The sequence below is a fragment of the Pogoniulus pusillus genome, chromosome Z, assembly GCF_015220805.1.
Source record: "Pogoniulus pusillus isolate bPogPus1 chromosome Z, bPogPus1.pri, whole genome shotgun sequence".
Classification (NCBI taxonomy): Eukaryota; Metazoa; Chordata; class Aves; order Piciformes; family Lybiidae; genus Pogoniulus; species Pogoniulus pusillus.
In genome coordinates this window covers 75,802,048-75,826,236 of record NC_087309.1, presented here as the reverse complement: position 1 = coordinate 75,826,236, position 24,189 = coordinate 75,802,048, and the positions used below count along the sequence as shown (strand labels likewise).

The 24,189-nt window shown below is 41.0% G+C and overlaps 1 protein-coding gene across 2 annotated transcripts in view; it reads right to left on the bottom strand.

The window, feature by feature from the left end:
• NTRK2 (neurotrophic receptor tyrosine kinase 2) overlaps positions 1-24,189 on the bottom strand; it is a 227,066-nt gene that overhangs the window by 30,627 nt on the left and 172,250 nt on the right. For both annotated transcript variants that reach the window (XM_064140082.1, XM_064140073.1), the window contains 2 exons: positions 23,382-23,554; positions 19,639-19,873 (listed from right to left, as the gene is read on the bottom strand). In XM_064140082.1, coding sequence (XP_063996152.1) covers positions 19,639-19,873; positions 23,382-23,554 — 408 coding nt within the window. The remainder of the gene's footprint in view (positions 1-19,638; positions 19,874-23,381; positions 23,555-24,189) is intronic.

Genomic DNA, 24,189 nt, shown 5'->3' with positions numbered 1-24,189 from the left:
TGCACCTGCTTTAATTGATGACAGTCACACACCAGGATGACTAGGTAAGGAAAGGAAAAACTCCCTTGCATGTCTAATTAAAATTAAGTGAAATGTTGCAAGACCCTCATCATTTTACAAGAAGTCCTGTGGAACTCCATTTCTGAGTGGATAAGCATGTGCACAGAGAGTGGATAGAGGCAGAAGTGCTTCTGAATGTACTTCACCAGTGCAACTGTTCACGTGCTTAGATCAGCAAAATCTCTGTGTAAGCATTTCTTGTATCACATACCTAAGAGGGTTTTACTTTTTCTGCAGTGAAAGATTTCAGAGCCACTAGCAATCTATATGTATTATAGAAAAAAAGAGTAATTACAGTATTTTTCCATGAAGTCTCTGTTTCATTCTGAACATTTGCTAGACCATGTTCAGCAAGTGAGGAAACTGTTAAATATTTCTCCTTATCACCCAGTGTGTGGCCACCTACCCAGCTCTCCACATTTCACTTTATGCAAATGTCACCGTTTCCTGCAATGTGTCAGCAACGGGATTTGACCACAGGAGGTACAAATTGCAGCCGAATCTGCTGGTCTAACTGCCATTATCTCTGAACTATTCCCAGCACCAGGACAAAACACTGGCATAGTGGTTACAGCAACACTGGTGCCTTTTTGCTGACTTTCAAAAGAACAGATACTCATCCTCGTTCTGGGATGTCCAGGAGGATTATGCTACCTTGGTAGGGCACAGTTGACTTGCTAGAGGACAGGGACCTGGACAGGCTGCAGAGGTGGGCCCGAGCCAACCTTGTGAAATTCAACAAGGATGAGTGTAAGTGCACCTGCATCAGTGCAAACCAAACCACAAATACAGGCTGGGTTGTTTAGGGCTGGAGAGCAGCCCTGAAGAAAAGGACCTGGAGGTCTTGGTTGATGAAAAGCCCAACATGAGCTGGCAGTGTGCATGTGCAGCCCAGACATCAGCTGTGTCCTGGGCTACATCAAGAGAAGCATGGCCAGCAGGGCAAGGGAAGTGATTCTCTCCCTTTACTCTCCTCTTGTGACACCTCACCTGAAGTACTGTGTGCAGTTCTGGAGCCCCCAACACAAGAAGGACATCAAACTGTGGGAGTGAGTCCAGAGGAGGGCCACAAAGATGATCAGAGTGCTGAAGCACCAATCCTATGAGGACAGGCTGCAAGAGAAGGGGCTCTTCAGCCTGGAGAGGAGAAGGATTTGAGAAGACCTTGGAGTGGCCTTCCAGTATATGAAAGGGGCCTACAGGAAGGCTGGGGAGGGACTATTTACAAGGTCATGTAATGATAGGATGAGGAATAATGGTTTTAAACTGGAAGAGAGGAACTGGATGTTAGGAAGAAGTTCTTTGCAGTGAGGGTGGTGAAACACTATAAGAGATTGCCCAGGGAGGCTGTAAATGTTCCCTCCCTGGAGGTGTTCAAGGCCAGGTTGGATGAGACCTTAAGCAAACTGTTATAGTGGGAAGCGTCCCTGTCTATGGTGGGGGTTGGAACTGGATGATCTTTGAGGTCCCTTCCAAACGAAACCATTCTATGATTCCATGGCTAAGAAAGAACTGCGGCATAAGAGAACACAACCTGTCTTCCTTCATATGCTGATATGGGAGCAAATCCCTTTTCAGCAGTGTGCTGGAGTGGCTTGAGCAGTCATGCAACCCCAAATTTAGAGAATATAACTGGAGAAGGCTAAGAGGACTTTTATGTTGGAAATGTTAAGCAAAATACACCCATGAAAACAAGTAGGACAATGTACAAATTTGGGTATGCACATTCCTATTTTTGCATTTACACATCAAAACCTATTGAAATCACATGAGTATCTGTGTCTTTTAATTTCAGGACCTTGGTCTAACACATTGGAAACTGTAACAATTACATTTTTTTCTACAAAGCAGAAGAAAGTGTTGAGCTGAAGGGCTTCAGTTTGCAAGTTGAAAGTTGAATGCCAGAAGAATTCTGGAAGGACAAGTAAACTTTGTTATGTTTGTGTTTCATGAGAGTGGGGTAGTAATCTTGAAATAGCTGCCTGGTAATAACTATAATTTAACCTGCTTGTCCCTGGAAGTTTCCAGAATGCTTTAGAATTCTGAGTAGTGCTCTTATAAAAGGCAAAAGATCATTCTATATAATTAAAATTACAGCTGCAGAGTCTCTAGTATTTCAATGTGGAGCAGAAGCTCCATTACTCGTCTGGGGCTTGTGTTTCCTGCTCCTCATGGCTTCCAATGCTTGCAATGAAAAGGAAGACCAGAACAATGTACCCAGACATCTGCTGGAAATCAAGTAACTGATCTTGGTGCTATTCAACCTGGTCCCAGCCTCAGCAACTGAAGAAAGAATGAACCATTAAGTGAACTTTAAGACAACTTTCACTAGTCCTTTTCTAGAAGAACATTCCTCTTTTCTAGGTGTTGTAAGGAGAAGTGGGGTGAGAAAAAAATACTATTCACCTTGCAGGAGTAACAGACAGAGGTTTGCTTTATTACAGCTTCTGCTATTATATCTGACAGGAAGAACAGCTTTTGTCCATTTCCTCATTTCCACTATGCAATGCTCAGAAAAACTGCCATATGGGTGTCTTGGACTGTGGCTCTCTTCATCATCATATTTGGGTTTCCAGCACTTGAACAGATCTTCAGAACTTGAAATCTCTAGATAGTGGCTAAGGTTGTAATGCTCTCCATGGAAGAAGTTTCAAGCAGGGGATATAATATGCGATAACAAATGTAATGAATCTGTTATACACTGAAACTCCAGTGAGAACCTGGCATAATCCAGCATGGAACTCCCTAAGCCCTGATCACTTTGCAAGCAAAGCTGTTGCTGTTTGACCTAAGGAGTAACTTCCACCTCACTGAATCAGCAGAGGTTGACATGAAACTTGTTACGAATAAAAGCCACGCATGTTTTTGAGATAAGCAAGGGCTGAAAAGATCATTTCAGGCTGAAAATGTGAAGAAAAATATATAGGACATACATATAAAGTAGGAGAAGAACAATTTACATTTTTTCTTCCATTAAAATATTCTACTTTACCTAATAACAAATGGAGAACACTGCAAAACAATAAGGTCAAAGCAGTATGTGCTGCTCTGCCTATGGTTAAACTGAAACAACTGTAAAGCTAGAACTCAGTCTACCTGGAGCGTAGAGGGATAAAGTAAACCTAACAAAAGTCAGGGGAAGTGGGACTGCATGCAGAACTAAAGAACATTTTTTTTCCACAGTCAAAAAGAGAATACAAAGTGAGGCTTGGTTTTCTGCTGTGTGTGCTGTTTCATAAGCAGTGAGAGAATCTAAGAAGTTGTAAGAGTTACAGAGCTACTGGAAAGTATTTCCATACATAAATATTTTATCTTCAAAATCTTTTTATTGCCATGAAAAATCAACCACTTTAAAATGTCTTTCACCACAAATGTTAGTAACTGTATTTCGCATATGCTATACAAACTAAAGATGGGATGAATTGCATCCAAAAAGCATGACCGGCAGGTTGAAAGTGATTTCACTCCTCTGCTCTGCTCTGGTGGGACCTCACCTGGAGTACTGTGTCTACCTCTGGGGCCTCCAACTCAAGAGAGACATGGACCTGATGGATTGGGTCTAGAGGAAGGCCACAAAGATGGGCAGAGTGCTGGAGCACCTTTCAAATTGCTACTAATGTCAAGACTTCTTCAAACTAAGTATTTCTTACGCAAGTAGTCATTCTGGTTCTTTATGTGCTTCAAGGAACCAGCTAAGAATTTTGAAGGGCACGCTGAATCCTCTGGTCTTTATGCACCCTGTCAAATGGTATGCCTACATTACATCTCTCCTTCCTTAAATTGCACCTTAAAATGAGACATATTGTTCCTAGTTCATGGGCTGCCCAAGAACTTAATTTCTCTGATGGCTAGAAACCTTTTTTTAGTCTCCTGCTTAAATTGTTTTGTTGTCAGCATGTACTCATTTGTTCTTATGCAAACAAGGTCTTTTAGTTTAAATAGTACTTTTCCTTCCCTGATGTTTGTTTACTCTTCTGATGCACTCATACAGCAAGTCCTTTTAAACTCTCCTTCAACAAACACTATAAACTGCAATGTCCTCATGGCATACTTTGCTTTGAAGAATTATTCTGTCCTCCCCACAACCTTTTTTTCAGCTGGATTATTTCATCAATACAGTCTGTTCAGTGGCTGCAGAAACACCTGTGCCAGTGCACAAAAGGATGATATAGGAATTAGCTGCTGAGACTAGCAGGAGAGCAGGGTCTTCTCTTTGGGCATGTGGGCTGCCTTATGCTGCTTAAAGAGCTTGCTGAACTCTGTCTCCTGCCATAAAACAGGCTGACCATGTCCCGCATTATTCATGGATCTCTTCTCTATGCCTGTTCCAGACATAGCCATCATGTTCTCAGTCCCATTATCCACTTTGTCTCTATCTTCATCACTGTCCTTTCAAGACCTGATGCTGCTTGCAGGCCAAGCTAACTCTCCTTCCCACATCATCATGTCTGCAGTGGTGACACATTGTTCCTCATTCTCTTTGTGTTTAAACAAGCAAGAGACTTTCTTATTTATTTTAGTACTCTTTTTGAAATCAATCTCAAATGACTTCTGGCACTTTTCACTATACCCCTCCTTGTCCATTAGTCTTTCCCTCTCGCGTGCTTTTGCTTACATCCAATGTCTCTAATGAGGTGAAATCACAGATAGTGCAGCTTAATGCTCCCCATCTTCTCCTCTGATTTAGGATAATGATTTCCAGCAGCTTTCTGTACCTTTATTTAAAGAAAATCCAGATTCCCCAATCATTAAACTGGTCCTTAATTAATTCAATTTCTCAGAGCTGACCTGCTGAAACAGCAGTAGAGGGACAGTAAGAAAACAGATACTCCAAAAATGTTGGTCACAATTACTCGAAAGGTAGGAATTCTGACAGTCTCAGGTGGCTTTTAAATCCATTAGTACCTTTGTAAGCTTTACTTCTAACAGAAAATTACTCATCCTACTGATGAAGGTAAGCAGATCCAGTTATATTCCTTTTTTGTTTTCTGTTTTTGCTGGCTTTTGTCTTAGAGAAATCTGTTAAGATGTTTCAAAGTACTGTCACATTAAAAGGAATTACTAGGAAAGAAGCATGTCTTCCTTTTTTTTTTTTTAAACTGTACTAATCAACATGCTGCTGTTTTCCATACTCCTAATGACATGACCGAGAACATACAAACACAAGCTACCTTTAAAGCAGGTAGCCTGGACTTTGTGAGTAGCTCAGGCAGATAAGTGTACATCCCAGAAGAGGAGCACTAATTCTGCTTCTGAGTAGCTCTGCAGTCTACATCAAGCTCATGTCACAGTTTTAGAACTAGCAGTGCTGTCAGTCTAGCCATATCTTCCATCTCATGTTGTACCACGGAGCTGTGTAAAGCTCTCTGTGAAAACTCCTTTGTATTCCCTAGTTTACGCCATTTTGAGCTGTGCTTGAAGTTGTATCTGAAGGACTTCCTCCTGCATGTAATACAGCATAGTCTTCAGTTTCCTCCTTTTCTATTCATTCTTCTAGCTAAAGCTGATTGCGACAGAAAACAAGGAAGTTAATACTGCATAATATGTAGGCATGTGCAAGCTGGCCCAGCTCCAAACCCACTCTTTAGTCCCTCCCTAAACTGCTGTGGAAACATTTGTGGGTCAAAACTGTTCAGTTTCTGCAAGCATGGTGGATGTAAAAAATTACAAGCATGTGCATCTATGCAAACATGTAAGAGTAGCGTAAGGCGAATCTTTGAATTACTTACAGCAGAATTCCCCTCTACAGAAAATGGCCACAACACCTTATACAATACATAAGTTTTATCTTGTGGGCTCACGTAGTAGCTATGGGCTTTCTGCTGAAAGGCACATTCCACTCATTGTGTATTGCCACTAAGCTTCATTTTAACATGATTATGCTTTTCTAACGTAAGTACGCACCACTAGACACCTCCCTCTAAGAAAATGGCTGATATGGCATCAGAGACTAGCCCTAGAATATGTGACGATGCTCAAGGAGCATGGAAAAGTCATCCAACTGAAAACTGCAGAACTCTGCTTCTTTTCATTGGTGCTTTCAATGTAGAAAGCAAGATGAGACATGCTGCCAAAATTATGGCATGAAATATTCAGCTCTATTTTGATCTCTCTTTTTCTCTGTTATGTTTTGCTAAAGATGATTTAGAACTCTGCTTGCTGAATCCAAAAACAAACAGCTCATGCATATGACAGTGCGCCAAGAACGCAGGACCCTGCCCTTCGCTTAGCTCACAAGCAAGAAAAATCTCCTACAAGGATACTGCCAGTCAGCTATGCTGTACTATATCTCACTGTCAGAAAATAACATTGGCAGCATAATCAGCTGCAAAAGGACGGCATGCAGAGCAGTAACTTGCAAAAAGCCCAGCCTTTCAGTTAGCCTTTCAAAGTGATTTGGTGGTGACAGGCATCTGGTAAATCAATCTGGAAAGAATCTATATTCTCCAGATAACATCACACTTTGTGAAAATGGCAGTGAAACAATTGCAACACTGTTGTGTTCTCAAAGACTATCTGGCAATACATTTAATGAACAGTGCTTTATCTTCCTAAAATTGTATCACCAAAACAAAAAGAGAAAAAAAAGAGAGAGAGAGAGAAGAAAATGGAAATTAAAAAGAAAAAGATAACTCAAATGAGAGTGATTTCTTTGCCCTGATAAGATTTCTCCCTTTCTGTAGACACCATTAAGTTCAAGTTAATAAAGACATAATCTTGCAAGTCATAAAATAACCTGAAGCACTCCCCTCACACACACCCCTTTGGAATGAACCAAATTATATTATTAAAAAAATATCTTGAGAGAGGCTCAGACTGCATCATATCTTACACAAAGAAAACCAACCCAACTTATATTAAAAAAAAAACAAACTCAACATTTCCAGCAAAGCATTTGCCTGCTTTATAGTGTTTCACACAAAGATTGGATCACAGGTTATGTAATTTTTTTCTTTCATCCTTTAAATATGATAGTGAATATGGAAGTGAAAACAGAAGTAAAGTCATTAAAAATCTGCAATTAATATATGTAAGTAACTTGTCCCCAGTGATGTCAACACCATTTTGCTCATTGGTCTGAAAGCTAGGAATTTTTCCTTTTTTGAATACCAGTCTGTTTGTCTTCCACAAAATTTGCACAGGCTATAAACCTGACTGCTTAGATCATATTAATTTTCAATAGTCTCAAGGTTCCCTCATCTCTAGATGGCTTTCAATCTGTTTTATTTTCAGTATGTACTCCTTTACCACAAAGAAGGGCTCTGCAGCGGGATCTTGACCGCCTGGACAGATGGGCAGAGTCCAAGGGGATGGTGTTCAATAGCTCCAAGTGCAGGGTGCTGCACTTTGGCCACAATAACCCCATGCAGAGATACAGGCTGGGGTCAGAGTGGCTGGAGAGCAGCCAGACAGAGAGGGATCTGGGGGTGCTGATTGATACCTGCCTGAACATGAGCCAGCAGTGTGCCCAGGTGGCCAAGAGAGCCAGTGGCATCCTGGCCTGCATCAGGAATGGTGTGGTCAGCAGGAGCAGGGAGGTCATTCTGCCCCTGTACTCTGCACTGGTTAGACCACACCTTGAGTACTGTGTTCAGTTCTGGGCCCCCCAGTTTAGGAGGGACATTGAGATGCTTGAGCGTGTCCAGAGAAGGGCGACGAGGCTGGTGAGAGGCCTTGAGCACAGCCCTACGAGGAGAGGCTGAGGGAGCTGGGATTGTTTAGCCTGGAGAAGAGGAGGCTCAGGGGTGACCTTATTGCTGTCTACAACTACCTGAAGCATGGTTGTGGCCAGGAGGAGGTTGCTTTCTTCTCTCAGGTGCCCAGCACCAGAACGAGAGGACACAGCCTCAAGCTACGCGAGGGGAGATTTAGGCTGGAGGTGAGGAGAAAGTTCTTCCCTGAGAGAGTCATTGGGCACTGGAATGGGCTGCCCGGGGAGGTGGTGGAGTCGCCGTCCCTGGGGCAGTTCAAGGCAAGGTTGGATGTGGCACTTGGTGCCATGGTCTAGCCTTGAGCTCTGTGGTAAAGGGTTGGACTTGATGATCTATGAGGTCTCTTCCAACCTTGGTGATACTGTGATACTGTGAAAGGCTTGCTATTTTTTATTGATGCAGACTCGTAGTCTGTCATGCTAGTATCAAAAATCTTCCACTGTAACTGTTCTTCAAAGTTCTAACTTCGAAGTATGTGACTGTGTGCAGAACTGAAATGCTGGCAAATGAACATTTAAAAATCTTCACCTCCAGGCTCACAGCTATGGAGAAAAGTTTGAACAACACTACCTGGAACAGAGGACTAAAGCAAGGTTTGATGAGTCCCAAGTATCAAGGGGCTTGTTCCAAAGTGTATCCATGTCTACCTTGAAAGTTATTAGGCTTCTCTGAGCGCTCTGTCATTCCTGACAGAAGGTTTTTTTCAGGCTTCCACTTAGAAGATTCTCATTTACACTCTCATTCATGCCAGTGCATATGCATTTGTTTCTGAGACTGTAATAAACGGTTTTCTGAATAGCTCTTTAGCCTCCTAACTATGCACATCTTTCTCCACTATGTAATTTGTTCACAATTCTGCCCTTAGCAAACAGGGTCAGCAAGAGAAAGGCACTTTACAGAATCCAGCATTTCTGCCGCAAAGAATTTAAGCATTCTGATTTCATATGTTTTTTTTTCCCCCTATACATTTGGATCAGTTTCAACCAATTTTGCAGAGTTCCTGGTTACATAATGCGTAGGGAATACAGCTCCATGAACAAAACTGGAGTCACAGTCTTCCCTCTTATTTGTCACAAAGGAAAAAAAAATGACACAGCACATTAAAACCATTATTATTTCAGGTCAAATCTAGACTTAGAAAAATAACTGAAGAGCTAATTACATTGCTCAGCAAAGTGAAGGTGTAACTTAAGCAAATATATTCTTCCACAGGCATTAAGGTAAGGCTCATCTATGCAGTGTGTTAAACTTCAGACCAAAATAAATATGTGTTGGGAAACAGCTTCAATACAGACAAGATGACTTTTATATCCTACTGTAGGAGATATCAGACAGACACAAAGATATAAGACTAAATAAGGTAATAATTCCAGAACTTCATTTGTATCACTTATCAGGTTTGATATCTCTTTTCTCTTTTCAACTCTGCTACCAAACCAAAGACATCAGAGATGACTATGACAACATCAAGCCCTGGATTAGATGAAGTGGAGAAGAGGGTAGAAACTGATTGTTTATCACACTTAATGCAAGCCCTTCAAATCCCTAAGGGCTAGACAGAAGCTTTGCAAGGATACTGGTAAGGGACAAGTAAATAGCAACTTCTGAAAGTAAATTCTAGAGTATTGAGCTAGGTATATCTTGAAAACATTTCAGAATTCTGGGAAGAGCAAAGTTACTTCTCATTCATGTGCTTTTTGATTCTGCAGGTTTATTTACCTGCCTGATGGAGGCAGAAGCATTTGTGTTACCACCATATTTTCTAAAGTCTTTTATCAGTCCTTGATAGCAGATGCATATTCCCTCACTCACCTTGAATCAGGTCTTCATCTCTCCCTAAAGATAGGCTACATCTAGAAGCTTGACAGCACTTTATAAGGATTTTGGCTCCATTTTATGTAAGATTAGGCTGATGTAAAGCCAAGTTATCTGAAGTTCTTGAGCTTACAGGATGCAAAATCATCTCAGTTCTGAGGCACTCACTCTTAGGAAGCTCAGACAGCTGTTCCTGGCTATTTGTCAAAAAAATCAGTACTGTTCATGATGTCTGATATTGAAAAGGTTTCACAAAGGCATTACAACTACACAACTTCCAATCCCTCCCATATTGGAGTGGTCACATGCAAGCTGCCTGGCTGGCCATGTGCTCCATCAGATTGCTGAAGAACCCAGAGAACTAAACAACCTGTAGTGTCACACACTGCTTCCTTTGTTTCCCATTTCCACTCATCTGTAGCTCTTTGCTATGCATGCACAAATCTACAGAGCCAGATCTGGACGCTCTGCTCTATTTCCAGCTGATACTGTCCTCTCATCCTCTCAATCCATCCTGTTACACACAGCACTTCATAGTCTAATTGTCTACTTCTTTTTTTTCTGTGCTTCCTGAGTTCTGTAAGCCTAAAGAGTGCCCATTGTTCTTTGCACCCAGGAAAAAAGTGCATATTTAGGAGAACTGCCTAGCAACTGCTTTCCTTTTGCAAGGAGAGAGTCTATTTGCATAAGAAAATCTTCCAGCTGGAAGCACGAAAAAAAGTCTGCTGGGAGCTGATTCTGTGATCGGTCCTCAGAGGAGAACTCGTTTAGTCCTGCTCCCTCTGGGTGGCCTTTCTGTGCTGACCTCATCATTAGTGGGGGGCCGTGGCACAGTTGCACAAGGTGCACCAGTGCACTGCAGTGGCCAGGAGCTGCTGCTCCAGTTTCTGACTGTGCTCACAGTGCTCCCAGAGATCTCTTCTCATTTTGTTCCCACACCAACTTTCCCTCACACTATGTGCATCACACATCACAAAGTCAACCTTTGGAGTTCTGTCATTTGCTTTGCAAATTTCTTGCCAAAAATGACAATCTGTAGCACTACAGTACAATATCTTTCTCCAGATACACACAGGCATATCCTCCCTAAAATTACTAAATGGTGCACACTGACCTGGCCTAAGAAGAAATTGCTTCATCGTTTCTCTTGCTGCTCTATGCCTGGTCTGTGGGGAATTCAGCCTGTAAACTTTGCACTTTCCAAAGCACAGGACAAAACACTGGCTCTACTAAAGTCAATGGAAAAAGCCTCCACCAATCCTTCAACTACAATATTCCAACTATAATCTAGCAAATTGTGAATAGAGCTGGGATTGAGGACATGGCCCTCTTGTGATGTACTAAACATCTAAACAGCGCTCAAATAATTTCAGCACCTGAAAATATGGCTTTGTAGGGCTGTGCTGCTACTTAATGGAATGAGCTGATTTTGATCAGAGTTCTGCAAAGCTCTCCAAATTGTAGTTCATAAAGCTAATTTCAATGTGTGAATCACTGCATTCCTGCAATTTTTATCCCTATGAGTGGTTATTTTTGAGAATGATTCAGTTTTGTATATATAATTTTAAAAGGACTTTTTAAGTTAATGAACATCTGTGCTAAGAGCCCCTCAACAGAAAAGCTTGTGTCAGCCACCAGTGATGCTGACTGTGTAAACTTCCTGCTATTCCTTACAGGCATGCATACGGATCCTAAGACTCTTACCAATTGCATACAGCAGGATAACTCCATTGCAAATCATATCATTAAAGTGCTTTAAAAATGAGGTGGGAAACCCAAAATTTCCATCCATTTGAGAACTGTACCATTTGTTTTATAACCAAAGTGGGACTGAACAATAAATTCTCAAAGCTTTTAACAGACATAAACAGAGGGAAAATTTCCATTTGAAAATTTCCAATTGCTTTGATTAAATTTTTGATTGACATACTGCACCTGGACACCAAGCTAAAAAACTGTATAAAAGGCAGGTGGAATGCCTGCCAAAAGGGGGCACTTCTATCAGACTACCAAGGGTGCACTTCCACCAGACCATCAAGTGCACTTCCACCAGATCACCAGGTGTGTACTTCTACCAGACTACCAAGAGTGGACCTCCACCAGACTACCAGAGCTGCACCACCACCAGAAGACCCTCTGATGAACTCCACAGAAGACCATCCCTGGGCCATGCACACATCTCTCTGTGTCCCCTCCAGCTGCGACTGAGGGTAATATGATCACAGCTCTTCTGCTTCCCTGTTTCTTCTCTTCTTCTCCATTGTTCTCTTTATCTCTCTCCCACCCACCCCTTCTCTCTCTCTCCCTCTATTTTGTCCAACCTTATCCATTAATAAATAGTTTCGTGGTGATACATGGTCTCGTTTGCACCTTAATTTCACAACACGGAAACCCATAAGAACAGATCTTGCTCCTCTGGACAGAGATATTTAATCTCTGTTCTCTGGACCTTGACATATACACATGCAGGAATTGTAGCTGGCGTTGTTCAACAGGACTTCCACATCTCCTGGCATGTTTTGAGGTTCTGCTCCCTTACTAAATTTATTTTCCTGCGATTTTATTGACAATCCTGCATGAGAACCATGCTGGTGCAAATCCACTGAGAGTGTATTTACAAAAGAATAATTAGACACTCAGATTCAAAGGGCAGTCAAGTAAGTAAATGGTCAGAGAAACAAGGTAATTTTAATCAGCCTGAATTTTAACCTAACCGTTATGTTTTTCTGCCCTTTCCATACAATTTGATCTCACTGACTGAAGAAGAATGTTCTCCAGAAGTCACGGGACTGGTTTCCCACTTGCACAGTGTATGTAAGAGCTCAAATTTGGCAAAACAACACACATCATGACCTCTTAACTAAAAATCTAATTTTCTGTATTACTGTCTTGTTATTAGCCCTGCAAGACAGGATGTAGTAAGACCTCATTGTTATACACAGTGTACTATACTTGCTGGATATCTGATGTTCCTTCTCATGGCACTAATGTGGAAAACTCCCTTGGACTCCTCTCTTAGGATCTGCGTTAGTGAAAACACCTGGAAATTGAACTGCAGGACCAATGAGTCTGATGCGAATCTGATAAGAAAACTTCATTTGGGAAGTTCCCACATCTGTAGACATACTAAAAAAAATAGAATTGTACTTGCTTGTGGCAAAGCTGGATTTATGCCCTCTGAGTTGAACTAAGAAGGTTAGAAAACTGTCATTCCAGACAAAGCATCAGCAGTTAAGGGTCTGTAAGTATGAGCTGGCAAAAGAACATGCTTCCTGTACACAGCAGAATGCATTCTAGCATAGGCAAGCAGGAGTACACTGCTGACTCCTTTGGCAGTTTCTAAACACTGGCATTTGAGGTGACGTTTAGGAATCTCCTGAAAGCACTCTAAAATCATTAGGCATGATTCTGCTTGTGACTGTGTTACTCTGAGTTCAGAGTTACTGTACTAACTTCAAGGCAGCTAGTTCGGATTTACATCTCTCCACAGGCCCATTATTTCCTTTATTGCTTCCAGTGGAATGAAGTCATCTGTGCACACCCTCCAGGGCTGCTGGGCCTCTCTGTCCTCCCCAGCACTACACATGATGCAATGAGACTGACGGAGCTGGCGAGCCAAGAAGTCCATATAGGGAAGCAGATAATTTCCTTTTGAGCAATGGATGCAAAAATAGCACCTAATAAAAAGCCTTCAAACTGTGCCTTCAAACTGTGACAATTCAATACACACACCTACAAGGATGCCTTGACAAGCTGCTTGACTTCTCAGTAACTCTTTCTTGTTTTCTTTAGTGCAGCCTTCTCCAAACTCCCCCACGCATGTATTCATCTCTGTAGTGACAGCTGAGACCTGCAGGTGTTTGCTGCTACTGCCCTTTCAGAATAGACAGACGCTTGTTCCTCACTGTAAACATTTGTATTGTGGTGATCCTGGGCTAGTTACAACCCAAATAATGATAAAACAGCGTTGTCTTTTTTTAACCTCTTGCTGTCATGCATTAATTCTCTTTGCAAATAGGCATTTAGCACTAGAAATAGCTTAAGTGAGATCACTCTTGGTGATTATTATACCAGCACTTTCTTCTAGCAAATGTTTCATACAGACAGCCACCAGAAAAGTATCATGCAGTTGCCAGAAATGCAGCACTCTATAATATTAGGCTCACACATGAAGGATGGACTATGCCTAGCAGGCAAGATGCTCTTTGCCACTTCACTGCTCTAATACTAATATTATTTCACTGTCTTCAAACTGCTGCTCTAGCTTTACTAAGCAACAACATACATTAGAATTGGCACTGTTTGCTGAGGACTATAATATCCCAAAGTGTCCAAACAGTTTCTCAAAACAAAATAAACCAAACCAAACCAAACCAAACCAAACCAAAATAAAAATTACGAAGAAGCAAAATATAAGAAACAAAGACACAAAACTTTAGGAAACTTCCTTACAAATCCTTCTCACTCCTTTAGATGCTTACTTTTTAACACCACGATTCCGTTTCTCTAGTTTTTCACTCACCACCAAATTAGACAAGACCTTAACTTCAATTTTTTTTTTATTTTCTATTTTTTATAAACAGCCCCCAAATAAGCTAAAAATAAAGGGACAACAGTCTTTCTCAAACACTAGAGGTATAAAATGTGCCAGCATGAAGTGGAAAGTTGTGCGTTGTGGGATTAAATCCAAAAACTTCAAAACAGGGGGATGTTCTTCATTTGGAAAGAGTGGAAGATGAGAGAGGCCCGGGGCACTCTTTGACAGTTTGACAGTGACTGTGTGCCAATGGCACAGGCTATGCAAGTCTAGGGTGTACTGTGCAGCGTGTTTTCATTAAAGCCTGGGAAGTACTTCTGATCCAAGAATGGTCAAAATCTCATTTGGAAAATACTGCTCACAGTCCTACTGATGTCTGTACCAGAAAGATACAACAAAACTGATGTTCCACACACTACAAGTCATGGGAGAAGGCTATTATGAGGAGAAGAAAAACAAGGAACCTTTTTCTAGACAATGTGTCATTTTTAACTCTACAAAACAGTTGGGGAGAGAACAGGATTACTTATTCTACGTACACTTGAGGCATAAGAGGTGGGAGTAGAGGGGTCTTACTTGATCATTTGGGTGTACCTTGGTCATGAGTTAATTCAGGCTGCTGATAAAAATGCAAATTTGCAGCCATTAGGACAACAAAATTGTGCAGCAGTCTTCTGCAGAAGTTCTCACAGAAGGATCTTACTAACATGCCACATCTACTTTCATGAAAGGGACTGTGTGACAGGGCAGGAGTGATCTAGGAGTTAGAAATTCAGGCTTCAAAGACTGCTGCTGTCCAATTCTGTGATATAACTGAGAGACATTTGAGAAGTCTGTCAGGCTTTTGCAGGTTCCTCTGTATTCATTTGACCAAAGTCTTTTTTCAGGACTTGTGATGGTTGCCTGTGCTTTTGTTTCCCTTCTCGCCGCATCATCTGGCTCTGGGTCAGCTTCAATTCTCACACTGCTCTGAGGCACTAGGGACAGGCAGCAGAGCCAGATGTGCTTTGAAGGTCATCACCAAATCCTTGTGATGCCACAGGCTGGTGCAGCTGGCTTGTGCGCCCATTGCGTTATAAATTTTGTCAGCTCAAACAGTAACTCTTACCATGGAAGACTGATGGAAATCACTTTCACCTTCTGTCATGTGTCAGGTAGGATGGACTTCCTAAGATCACTCAAGACTTTTCACCAAACTTAATTTCTCTTTAGGGGCGGTTGATATTCTTGGATCTCCTTTCATTTCTGGCAGCCTGGAATTTTTGTGAAGTTTGATGCCTTACATATAAGAAGCCAAAGTGTTAATCAGTGTTAGGCTTTTCTATAAGGCTTGAGATGGCCTGAGGTTCTTGCAGCTCTTCCTACCCTTAACACCTCCTGCATGCCTTCCTGCAAGAGTGGAAAGCTTGGGCTCACTAACAGATGTTGCTTCTTCCAAACCTACATGCTATGCTCTCTTTAAATAGCAGAACATAGTACAAAATACACAGAAGATTTTAAAGAGAAACTGGGTCACTGAACTGTACACTAAAACATATCCTCTGGTTCTGCCCCACCTGTGTCAGAAGTGGAGGAAAATAATTTGTAACTTAACAGCCTCTATCCCCTTTGAAGTAAGCTGGGCATAAAGGAAGATGGAAACCTCACTAACAGCCCCAGTCAAGCAGAGGAAAGAAAGTCCTTATTTTCTCCACTGTTTCTTGCACTGTTGCACAAAGGCAAGTAAATTATACAACAGCTCTACAGGGATTACACAACTGCACTCCATAAATCTAAATCAGAAACAGAGTTTCTATCCTGCACTGGACAAACATAAAAATATGGAATGGTGAAATTTTGATCCTAATGAGGTTAATGGCAAAGCTCTCACTTACCCTAGTGAGATCACAGTTTCACACAAAATCTTGGCTCAACCCTGTAGTTGGCTGACCAGGCTGGATATTTAAAGCATATTCCTGTTGAGTTTTATTAAGTTCTGGAATAAGGCAACTTGCCTTTTTTAATTTTTTTTTCCTTTTTTTTTTCTTTTAATAAAGAAATTCTGAAAAGCATTTTAAGACCAAGTACTGAGGAATCACTTGCAAACCTCAGTTGTAAGCCTGAAAAGGGTCTGATAGACTATGTCTGAATCCAAGAACAAAAATTAGCCAAGTAGATGTCCTCATGCATCAGTGTCAATACTTTAAGCCACTGAAAGCTGCTGATGAGTTGCATTCCTTGGGTGTCACAAGGAAAGACAGAAAACCCTGACCTGAAAGGGTTAGGAGTCCAAACACAAACCAGACATCAACAAAAATAAATAGAAGCCCCTAACGGACCTGAGACCTAAGCTTTGGAAGTAAGTGACTTTGCAAAATGATCCACTGTGCTACAATGACTGCAGTGCAGCCAAATGTTGCTGGAATTGTTTTGGCATACAGACCAAACTTACTACTTGACAGTGTTTTTAGTTTGGCCTAGAGTGGACAATAGAGATGGGTAAGAAAAGGCACTGTGGATTTGTCATGTCCTCAGACTCATCTGGTCTGACTGTTGAAAGCTATTGCTGTTACACTGCATGCTATCATGTACACCAGGGCTCCCCTCACCCACAAGATTTCTTCCTGATGAAAAAGAGAGATAAAAAACAAATGGGGGAGAAAAAGGAACGCTTGTGCGATCAAAGCCATGCATCACATGTGTTCTTAGCTCAAGGGTTATTTCTCAACCTCTGTTACCTGAACCATCTCTTAACTGAGCTGAACAAATGCAGAATGTCGTTAACAATCTAACAGTGAACAAGAACTGAGGATCATCTTTCTCTTACAGAAGCAAGCTATAAATAATCATCTTGGGCAAATGTAACATCCTGTCTGGGTGGTAGGATCCCCAAAAAATGATTCTAGTGTATTAATAAACACAGATGCCAAATCATTTATTGCAGAGTGTTTGTAGCTGTGTAAACCCTTCCATCAGGTAAAGCTGTCAAGGTTGGGGAAGAATTGCTTCTATGTATGTGTTTAATCTTGAGCAGTTAAAAAGACTTAGCTTGTTATAAACAGTTAAGTACGGTAGATCTCTCCCACCCCAGTGCCATCACTTAAAGTTTCATTACTTAGGCCTGCCATGGATATCATTCTCTGAAAAGTCTGGAAATTCATCACAGGCTTGACTGTTTCATGATAAGCTTCTGAACAGCCCACACACAGTCTAAGCAGAGCTGACCAAAACATCACAGGCTCAACTGTAACTTTCAATTTTTATCACAGTAAAATTCAGTGGCACACCAGGTTGTGGCTCTGTCCCTCCTCTGCACCAGCTCAAAGCCAGCTGAGTGGTTATAAAAATTAACTGTCTTGTTTTTCTTGCCATGCAGAACAAGTGACTATCCATCTTTAAGTTTCAAACACATCCATCACACTGCAAGGTTACAACAACAATTTGGATAGAGCCATGACACTTTACATCTTCATTCATTCTCTCTGAAACTTGTTTACCTACATCTCCATTCACATGTTTCTTTTTCTAGCACCTCTCTGGACTTACTCTTCTTGTCTTACCCATTCCTCTCTAACACCCATGTTGCACCCTCTTCACATAATTCCATTTCTTCTCCTTTGTTACACCCTGGACCTCACAGATCCTCCCTTCACCTCAAAAATAGTGATGAAGAAGGAGAGTGAAGAAAGAAGACAGTGACTATGTTGAAAAGGCAGTGAGACATGAAGCATACCCCATGAATGAGCTGCTTTGAGAAGTACCCAAGGACTATCTAGACTACCATAATTTCCTCTGGTGAAGCCCTGTTGCCTCCAAGTCATGTATCTTGCTCTAAATTTGTGCTTCTTTGGGTAAAAGCTTTCCTTTAATACTAATGTGTAAAATTCAAGGATTAAACTAGAGGTATATGAGCAGATAAGATGGTTCCAGAGTCAATATAGTATCCCATATCTGTGTCAAGATTTGGTCATCCTAGAAAGTCCATACAATTACTTAACTCTTCTTGCAGATAGATTCTATGAAACAGGGAATCACTAATTATTTTTTTAAATAATCAGAGTCTTTATTGTTCAAACCATGCTACCTCTGCCTGCCATGGCGTCTGCAAACTTATGGTTAAACATGGACATTTATTCCCAAGTGACAAACATGATAAACAAATCTAGTCTCACTGAAGTAAAGAACAGAAATTAATCTCCAGTCCCACTCATACTTTGTACATAAAATCAAGAAACTCTGGTGCTCACTGGTATCCTTGCAATCACAGAGGCAGTGATTACCATTACATGTGTTTTTCCAGGACCTAAAGTGCAGTCACACTTGTTTTACATGGACCAAATTGCTTGAAGTGCTAAGTTTCCAAACCAGCCACATGCAGGAGGGATCTGGCTCACATGATTAATGCTAGGTTTGTCATTTGAAAGAAAAGACAAAGAATGGAGAAGACTTACTTCCCATCTGCTAAAAGTGCAACAACACTTGACACCCATTCCTACACATAGCTTCTTCTGCCCTGTCCAGTTTCTCCCAGACATAGAGACAATCTCCTGGGCATCCCACAAACACTGATGCTGAGGTGATACCTTCCATTATGGCTATGGCCCAAATTGGGTGGCTAAGAAGAAGAGGTCTTCATTTTATCTACAAGAAATTCACTGGCAATAAGTTGTGTGAAAGACAGATGCATAAAATGTGCTTAAAGATGATGAGTGGCTTGTCTTACAGGATAGAATTTATAAACTAACAGTTTGACCACAGATTGCCTTCTCTAAGACAAAAACATCTGATAGCTCCAGTTCCAATCATGACATTACAGATGTCATAGCAAACACCAAATGCTGCTAACTACATGACATGTAATTGGCATGTGCAAAGACAATATCAACAACGGTAGTTAGTGTATATAATTCTGCTTATTGTAGTGATCCTAGAAGCTCTTTGCAAGCTTCAGAGGTCACTTATCATTCATCAGGGGCAACAGCCTGGACCAGAATAAGCGAATGAAATGGGATGCTCTTACCCACCACAATCAAATCTTCAACCACAAGCGGCAGGAAAAACTTCCTGACAGACTTTCAGGTGCTAAGTATGTAACAATTTCTCACCTAGTCTTCTTCTGAGCAAAGTAACAGGTCCAGTGCTGCTGCTGAGTAGGTGCACCTCCTCTAGTAAACTGAAACTTTATATATACGGTACCTGAAAGTTACATTTCCCAGATTTCTCAGCAATATATAAGAACATTTTTTAATAACTTCAAAACATTGTGTCAAACTTTATTATCTCCCTTGCTTTTTATCTGCTGCTAATTCTCCTTAACTGAAGCCAAGCAAACATGCCACATTTCTACCCAGAGGAAAAAAAAACCTTCCCTGATCTATTATTAGAATATAAAGCCAAAACACATAACAAGAGGACATGCCAATTACTCTGATTAACTCTGTCCAAATTTACCAAAACACTGCAACTCAAAACCAGATTCTCCATATGCCATCCTGTAAATTACCTGACAGAGGGTGAAGCCATCAGTTAACTTACCCTATAGTAGTCTGTGCTGTACACATCTCTAGACATCCCAAAATCTCCAATCTTCACCAGCAGATTCTCACCAACTAGACAATTCCGGGTAGCAAGATCCCGATGCACAAAGTGCTGTGATGCCAGGTAAACCATACCAGCTGCAATCTGCTGGGCAATATGAAGCATCTGGGACTGGGTCAGTTCAGCAGGACGGTTGGCTTCTGCTATCAGTACTGCATCTGGTCCATGTGCCCTGCACCCAAATACAGGCACATTAAGTGATAGGCAACTTGTAAGCTGGAGAGGTGAAAGACATTAGTGAGCCCAAAACCACACAAAGGATTTGTTCAAACCTAATAGCAAAAAGAGCTACAAATGCATTTGAGAAATATAAGACAACATAAATATAAACAAAGACATAAGCCTTGGCTTTTTCCATTTATTGTTTTCCTTCACTGTGTGAAAGACAGGTGAACATATCACCTATTGTGTAAAGAGCATTGCACAACATGTGATATACTACCTATGGAAATAAGGAGCATGCATTCATAGTAATACCTGTCCTTCTGATACCACCCCCTTTCTTCCCTTCCCCAGTAACCTCTTCTGGAGAAAAGCTGACAAACTTAGTTCTTCGACAACTGACAAAACTGTCTCGCTCTGTAAGAGGGAAAGGCAATGAAGTGGTATGCATAGCATCACTTTTCCCGTGACAAGCATTCCTTAATTTGTACAAGGAGACAGACATTGACCATCCCATCTTTTTTTAGAATAGACTTAACCTTCTTCTGAGATGCCATCTGAGAAACAAGGGCAGCAATTTTAGATATACACTTTTGATTTCCTGTTACAGCAGGCTACCATTTCTGCATATTTCTCCACCAAGGGTGAAGTCTGCTTAAGATGGGAGTTCTTGGTAATAGGAAGAAGACAACAAGACACCGTATTTGGAACAACTAAACAGCTTCATTAATAAGAGTTTTTCAGGACTTAGAAAGTCCCTTAGATGCTATAATCAACTGATCAATGAGAAACCCAGCAGATCCATTTTGCATTTGGAAAGGCCAGCAAAGTACTGGAACACATGCGCTTCATCCATTTCAACTGCATTAGCTCTATTATACATGTGCTGTAGTGTCTTGAGGATACAGATATGAACATTCCAACAAACAACTTTTTGTAGTAAGCATTATTAGCTAATCATTATCCAATTGCTGAGGTCTGGCAATCACCTTATAATATTCTGAATATTCCTTTCCATCCATCCCATTATTCTGCATTTTAAAAAGCCTTTTAAATTCCATTCCTGTAGACTACTCATTCTAGGACACCACCTCTCCTCTTCTCTCCTCAGCTCTTTAAAGTACTCCAGAACTGATTTTTATTTTCTTGCAAAGTTCCTGCCTTTCCACAAAGAAGAGTTTCAGAGAACCACCTTTCTAATCAAGGAAGGTGAGGCCTCAATTTCTCCCTAGGGGAAAGGCACAGGGGTTTGGAAAAGAGTTGTACATTAATTGAAATCTGTGAGATCAAACCTGACACTAACTATTAGAAATAGGATATTAAAATTGCTCCAAGGGAAGAACTTCATGACCAAAGTGACAGATTTGGGAGTAAACTAAAGAGGGTTTGTAGCAGTGCTCGAACTGCTTCTGGTACCAAGCAAAGCAGATCTCTGCCACAGAGTACACACAGGTAGCAGGTCTGCACTGGAGTGTGAAAAAAGGGGAAGGGTATTAAATTTCCAAGTAGAACTGTTGGACAAATCCCTGTCGAAAAGCACAGTACCTTTCCAATTAAACGACTGCTCTCAGCCATGAGACTCTGAATTGCTAAACTAGAGAACTCCTCGTTTTCTCTACCTTCCTTGAGGACATGGTCTGTACCTACTGAAACTTACACTCCATACACTTTGCTATCTTCTTGGTGTTGGCTGTAAATCAGATGCTCCTCAGTGTCTGCAACAACCAGGAACACTGCAGAGGTTTATTTGCATCCACATTTGCCTCCATGAGCCAGAACAAGCACAGGACAGGAGTGACTCTGAGGCTTCAGTCCTAGATCTGAAGCAGGATGCACGCAGACAGCAAGGCTCGTTCGGGTTAAATTCTGTATCCATTTCCCCCCAACAGCCTTTAGAGGCGCTGCAGGGTAAGAAATACTCTGCGAGAACTGTCTCACAACCAAACCGATCTGCGGCACAAGCAGCAAACGAGAGAATGACAAACTGGAGCTTAGGTTTAACAGCTTGTCCCAGCAAAACCATTTTATGTTCTAAAGTCGATTAATAACTTAAAAAAGTGAGACCTCAAGCAGGAAATATACCGTCTGCTCAACTACCTTTCTGTACAGTAATTCAAAATCAGAGTTAAGGTAAGAAAAGACCAATCAAAAAGAACCAAAGAATTAACTATTTCCTATGAAATAAGGAATTATTTCTTATCGGCTGTGAATCCCCCTTCTTCTAATGGAAAGCCAATGTCCTGAAAAAGTGCTGGGATTGCATCTTAGAAATCTGCAGTCTTCTCCTGATTCACGGCGGAGGTCCAAGCAGGGAAATGTAAATGCCCCAACATGACTTGGACAATATATATGCTGCCAGAGAGACAGTCTGGGAAAAGTGCTAGTGTTTGCTCTGCACGTCCAGTTCAGACCCCAGCCTCTCTGCCAAATCCGGCAGCCCTGCCAACAACAGAGGATGCTAGCAGATGTAGTTTACTTTTATGGTGTTGGTATTTGCCCAGTGGAGATTAGAAAGATAGTAAACTCATTTCACACAGGCTATCAAAAATGCTTAAATAGTGACAATACCATTTCAGTCAGACAGAAAATATATACCCATTTTAAGGGGATGTCAGTTTTGATTGATTAACAGCTTTGTCAAAGATGCCTTTCCAAAACAGTGGTAAGCCTAGTTATCTTCAACAGGAGAGATTTCAGTACACTGAAATGCCTTTGTGATTACCTTTGAGGAAAATGACACAGAAGACCTTGAAAGAACAATCTCTTATGCAAATGTGTTGTTTTGGTTTTTTTTTACACACAGAAGCAAAACCTGTCTCTGAAGTGCTTATTTCTATGTGAATGAGTGCAGCCTAGTGGAAATGGCACATACAGAAGGCCACTGTTCACAAGTTCCTAGTTAATGAGTTACCTCTTACTGTGAACCCTCAGTATCATCTATTTATTTAGGACTGCTTTACTGCTCAATTTCAATCTCTGATGCACATTCCTGAACAACTTAATGAAATAATGCCTTAATCTGGACCCCAAGACGTAGCATTTTCCATTGCACTGAAGTTTCCATGGTTCACAGTTTTCTTGCTTCAAATTAATGGCAGTCTTTCCAAAACACTGAGAGGAGGGAAGAGAAAAGGGATTAGATTTCAAAAGCTCCTAGACACCTACAAATAGAGACAGGTGTTGAGTGGGATTTTCCCAAGTGCTACCAGAAAGCCTGGAAGAAAACGATTTCTACTGTAAGATTTATAACCAAACAACTCAGAATACACTGAAACATAATCGAAACAATATTTCTTTCTTTGCTTCTCATTCCTTTGGTGCAGAGCATGAGTCTTCACTTTATACTTCTAAGTAGGCAAAGAAACAACACACCAGTACAAAAGACAAGAGTTAAACAAATTTGCACTTGCAGGTGTCAGCATTTTTCAGTAGTATTAGTCAATCTGACATTCAGTACCAGTAACAACTACCTTCTTTTCCCACTTCTTGCTCAGCACAGTATGTGTTTGTGGATTTACCTGAGGAATTTGTTAAGATCTCCATGCTTCATATACTCAAAGACCATAATGAGTGGATCACCCTCAACACAGACACCATAGAACTTGACGATGTGCTCGTGTTGCAAGTTAGTTAGCAGCTCTGCCTCACGGTGGAAATCCTTGCGGGCATTGTCACTGGCATCCTTCAGTGTCTGTCAGAAAAGATGAAAATGTAAGGAAAGATACGTGTTTGCAGAATGTTGTGAACATGTCAGATGGCACTGCACAGTAAGAAAAAAACACTCTGCTGCACAATGGATGGAGGAAGTACTTTCTCACTAACTCTTCTAGATGTACAGGTGTCATGTTTAAATGCAATTGAATAATGGCAGTACAGTTTTCATTCTCCTGCCACACATAATCCCAAACAGTGGCTTTTATTATAAGAGGATGCAGGAATACTTGTGATCTTACTGTGCCAAGTGTTTTCCAAACACAGAACAAATAAATTGATCTTATCCAAAAAATACACTTGTATACAGCTGGCTTATATCTTCTGGTTTGAAGGCAGGCAAACCTTGGTATTCTGTTGGTATCTACTCTTGTCTTAGGTTCTTTACAATAATGCTCTGCTTGTTAAAAATATTTAGCAAGAACATGGACACACTCTTTCATGTGTCAGTAATCTTGCAGTTGCTGATGTTGGCCCCTGTAGTGTGCTGTATGCTAGGTATATTTATATAAGGGTATGCCCTCGGACCAGAACCTACAATCTGAGACTTCAGATAGTAATTTCCTTGAAAACTAGTAAAACTACTCACATGTCTAAGATTAAGCACACGTATAA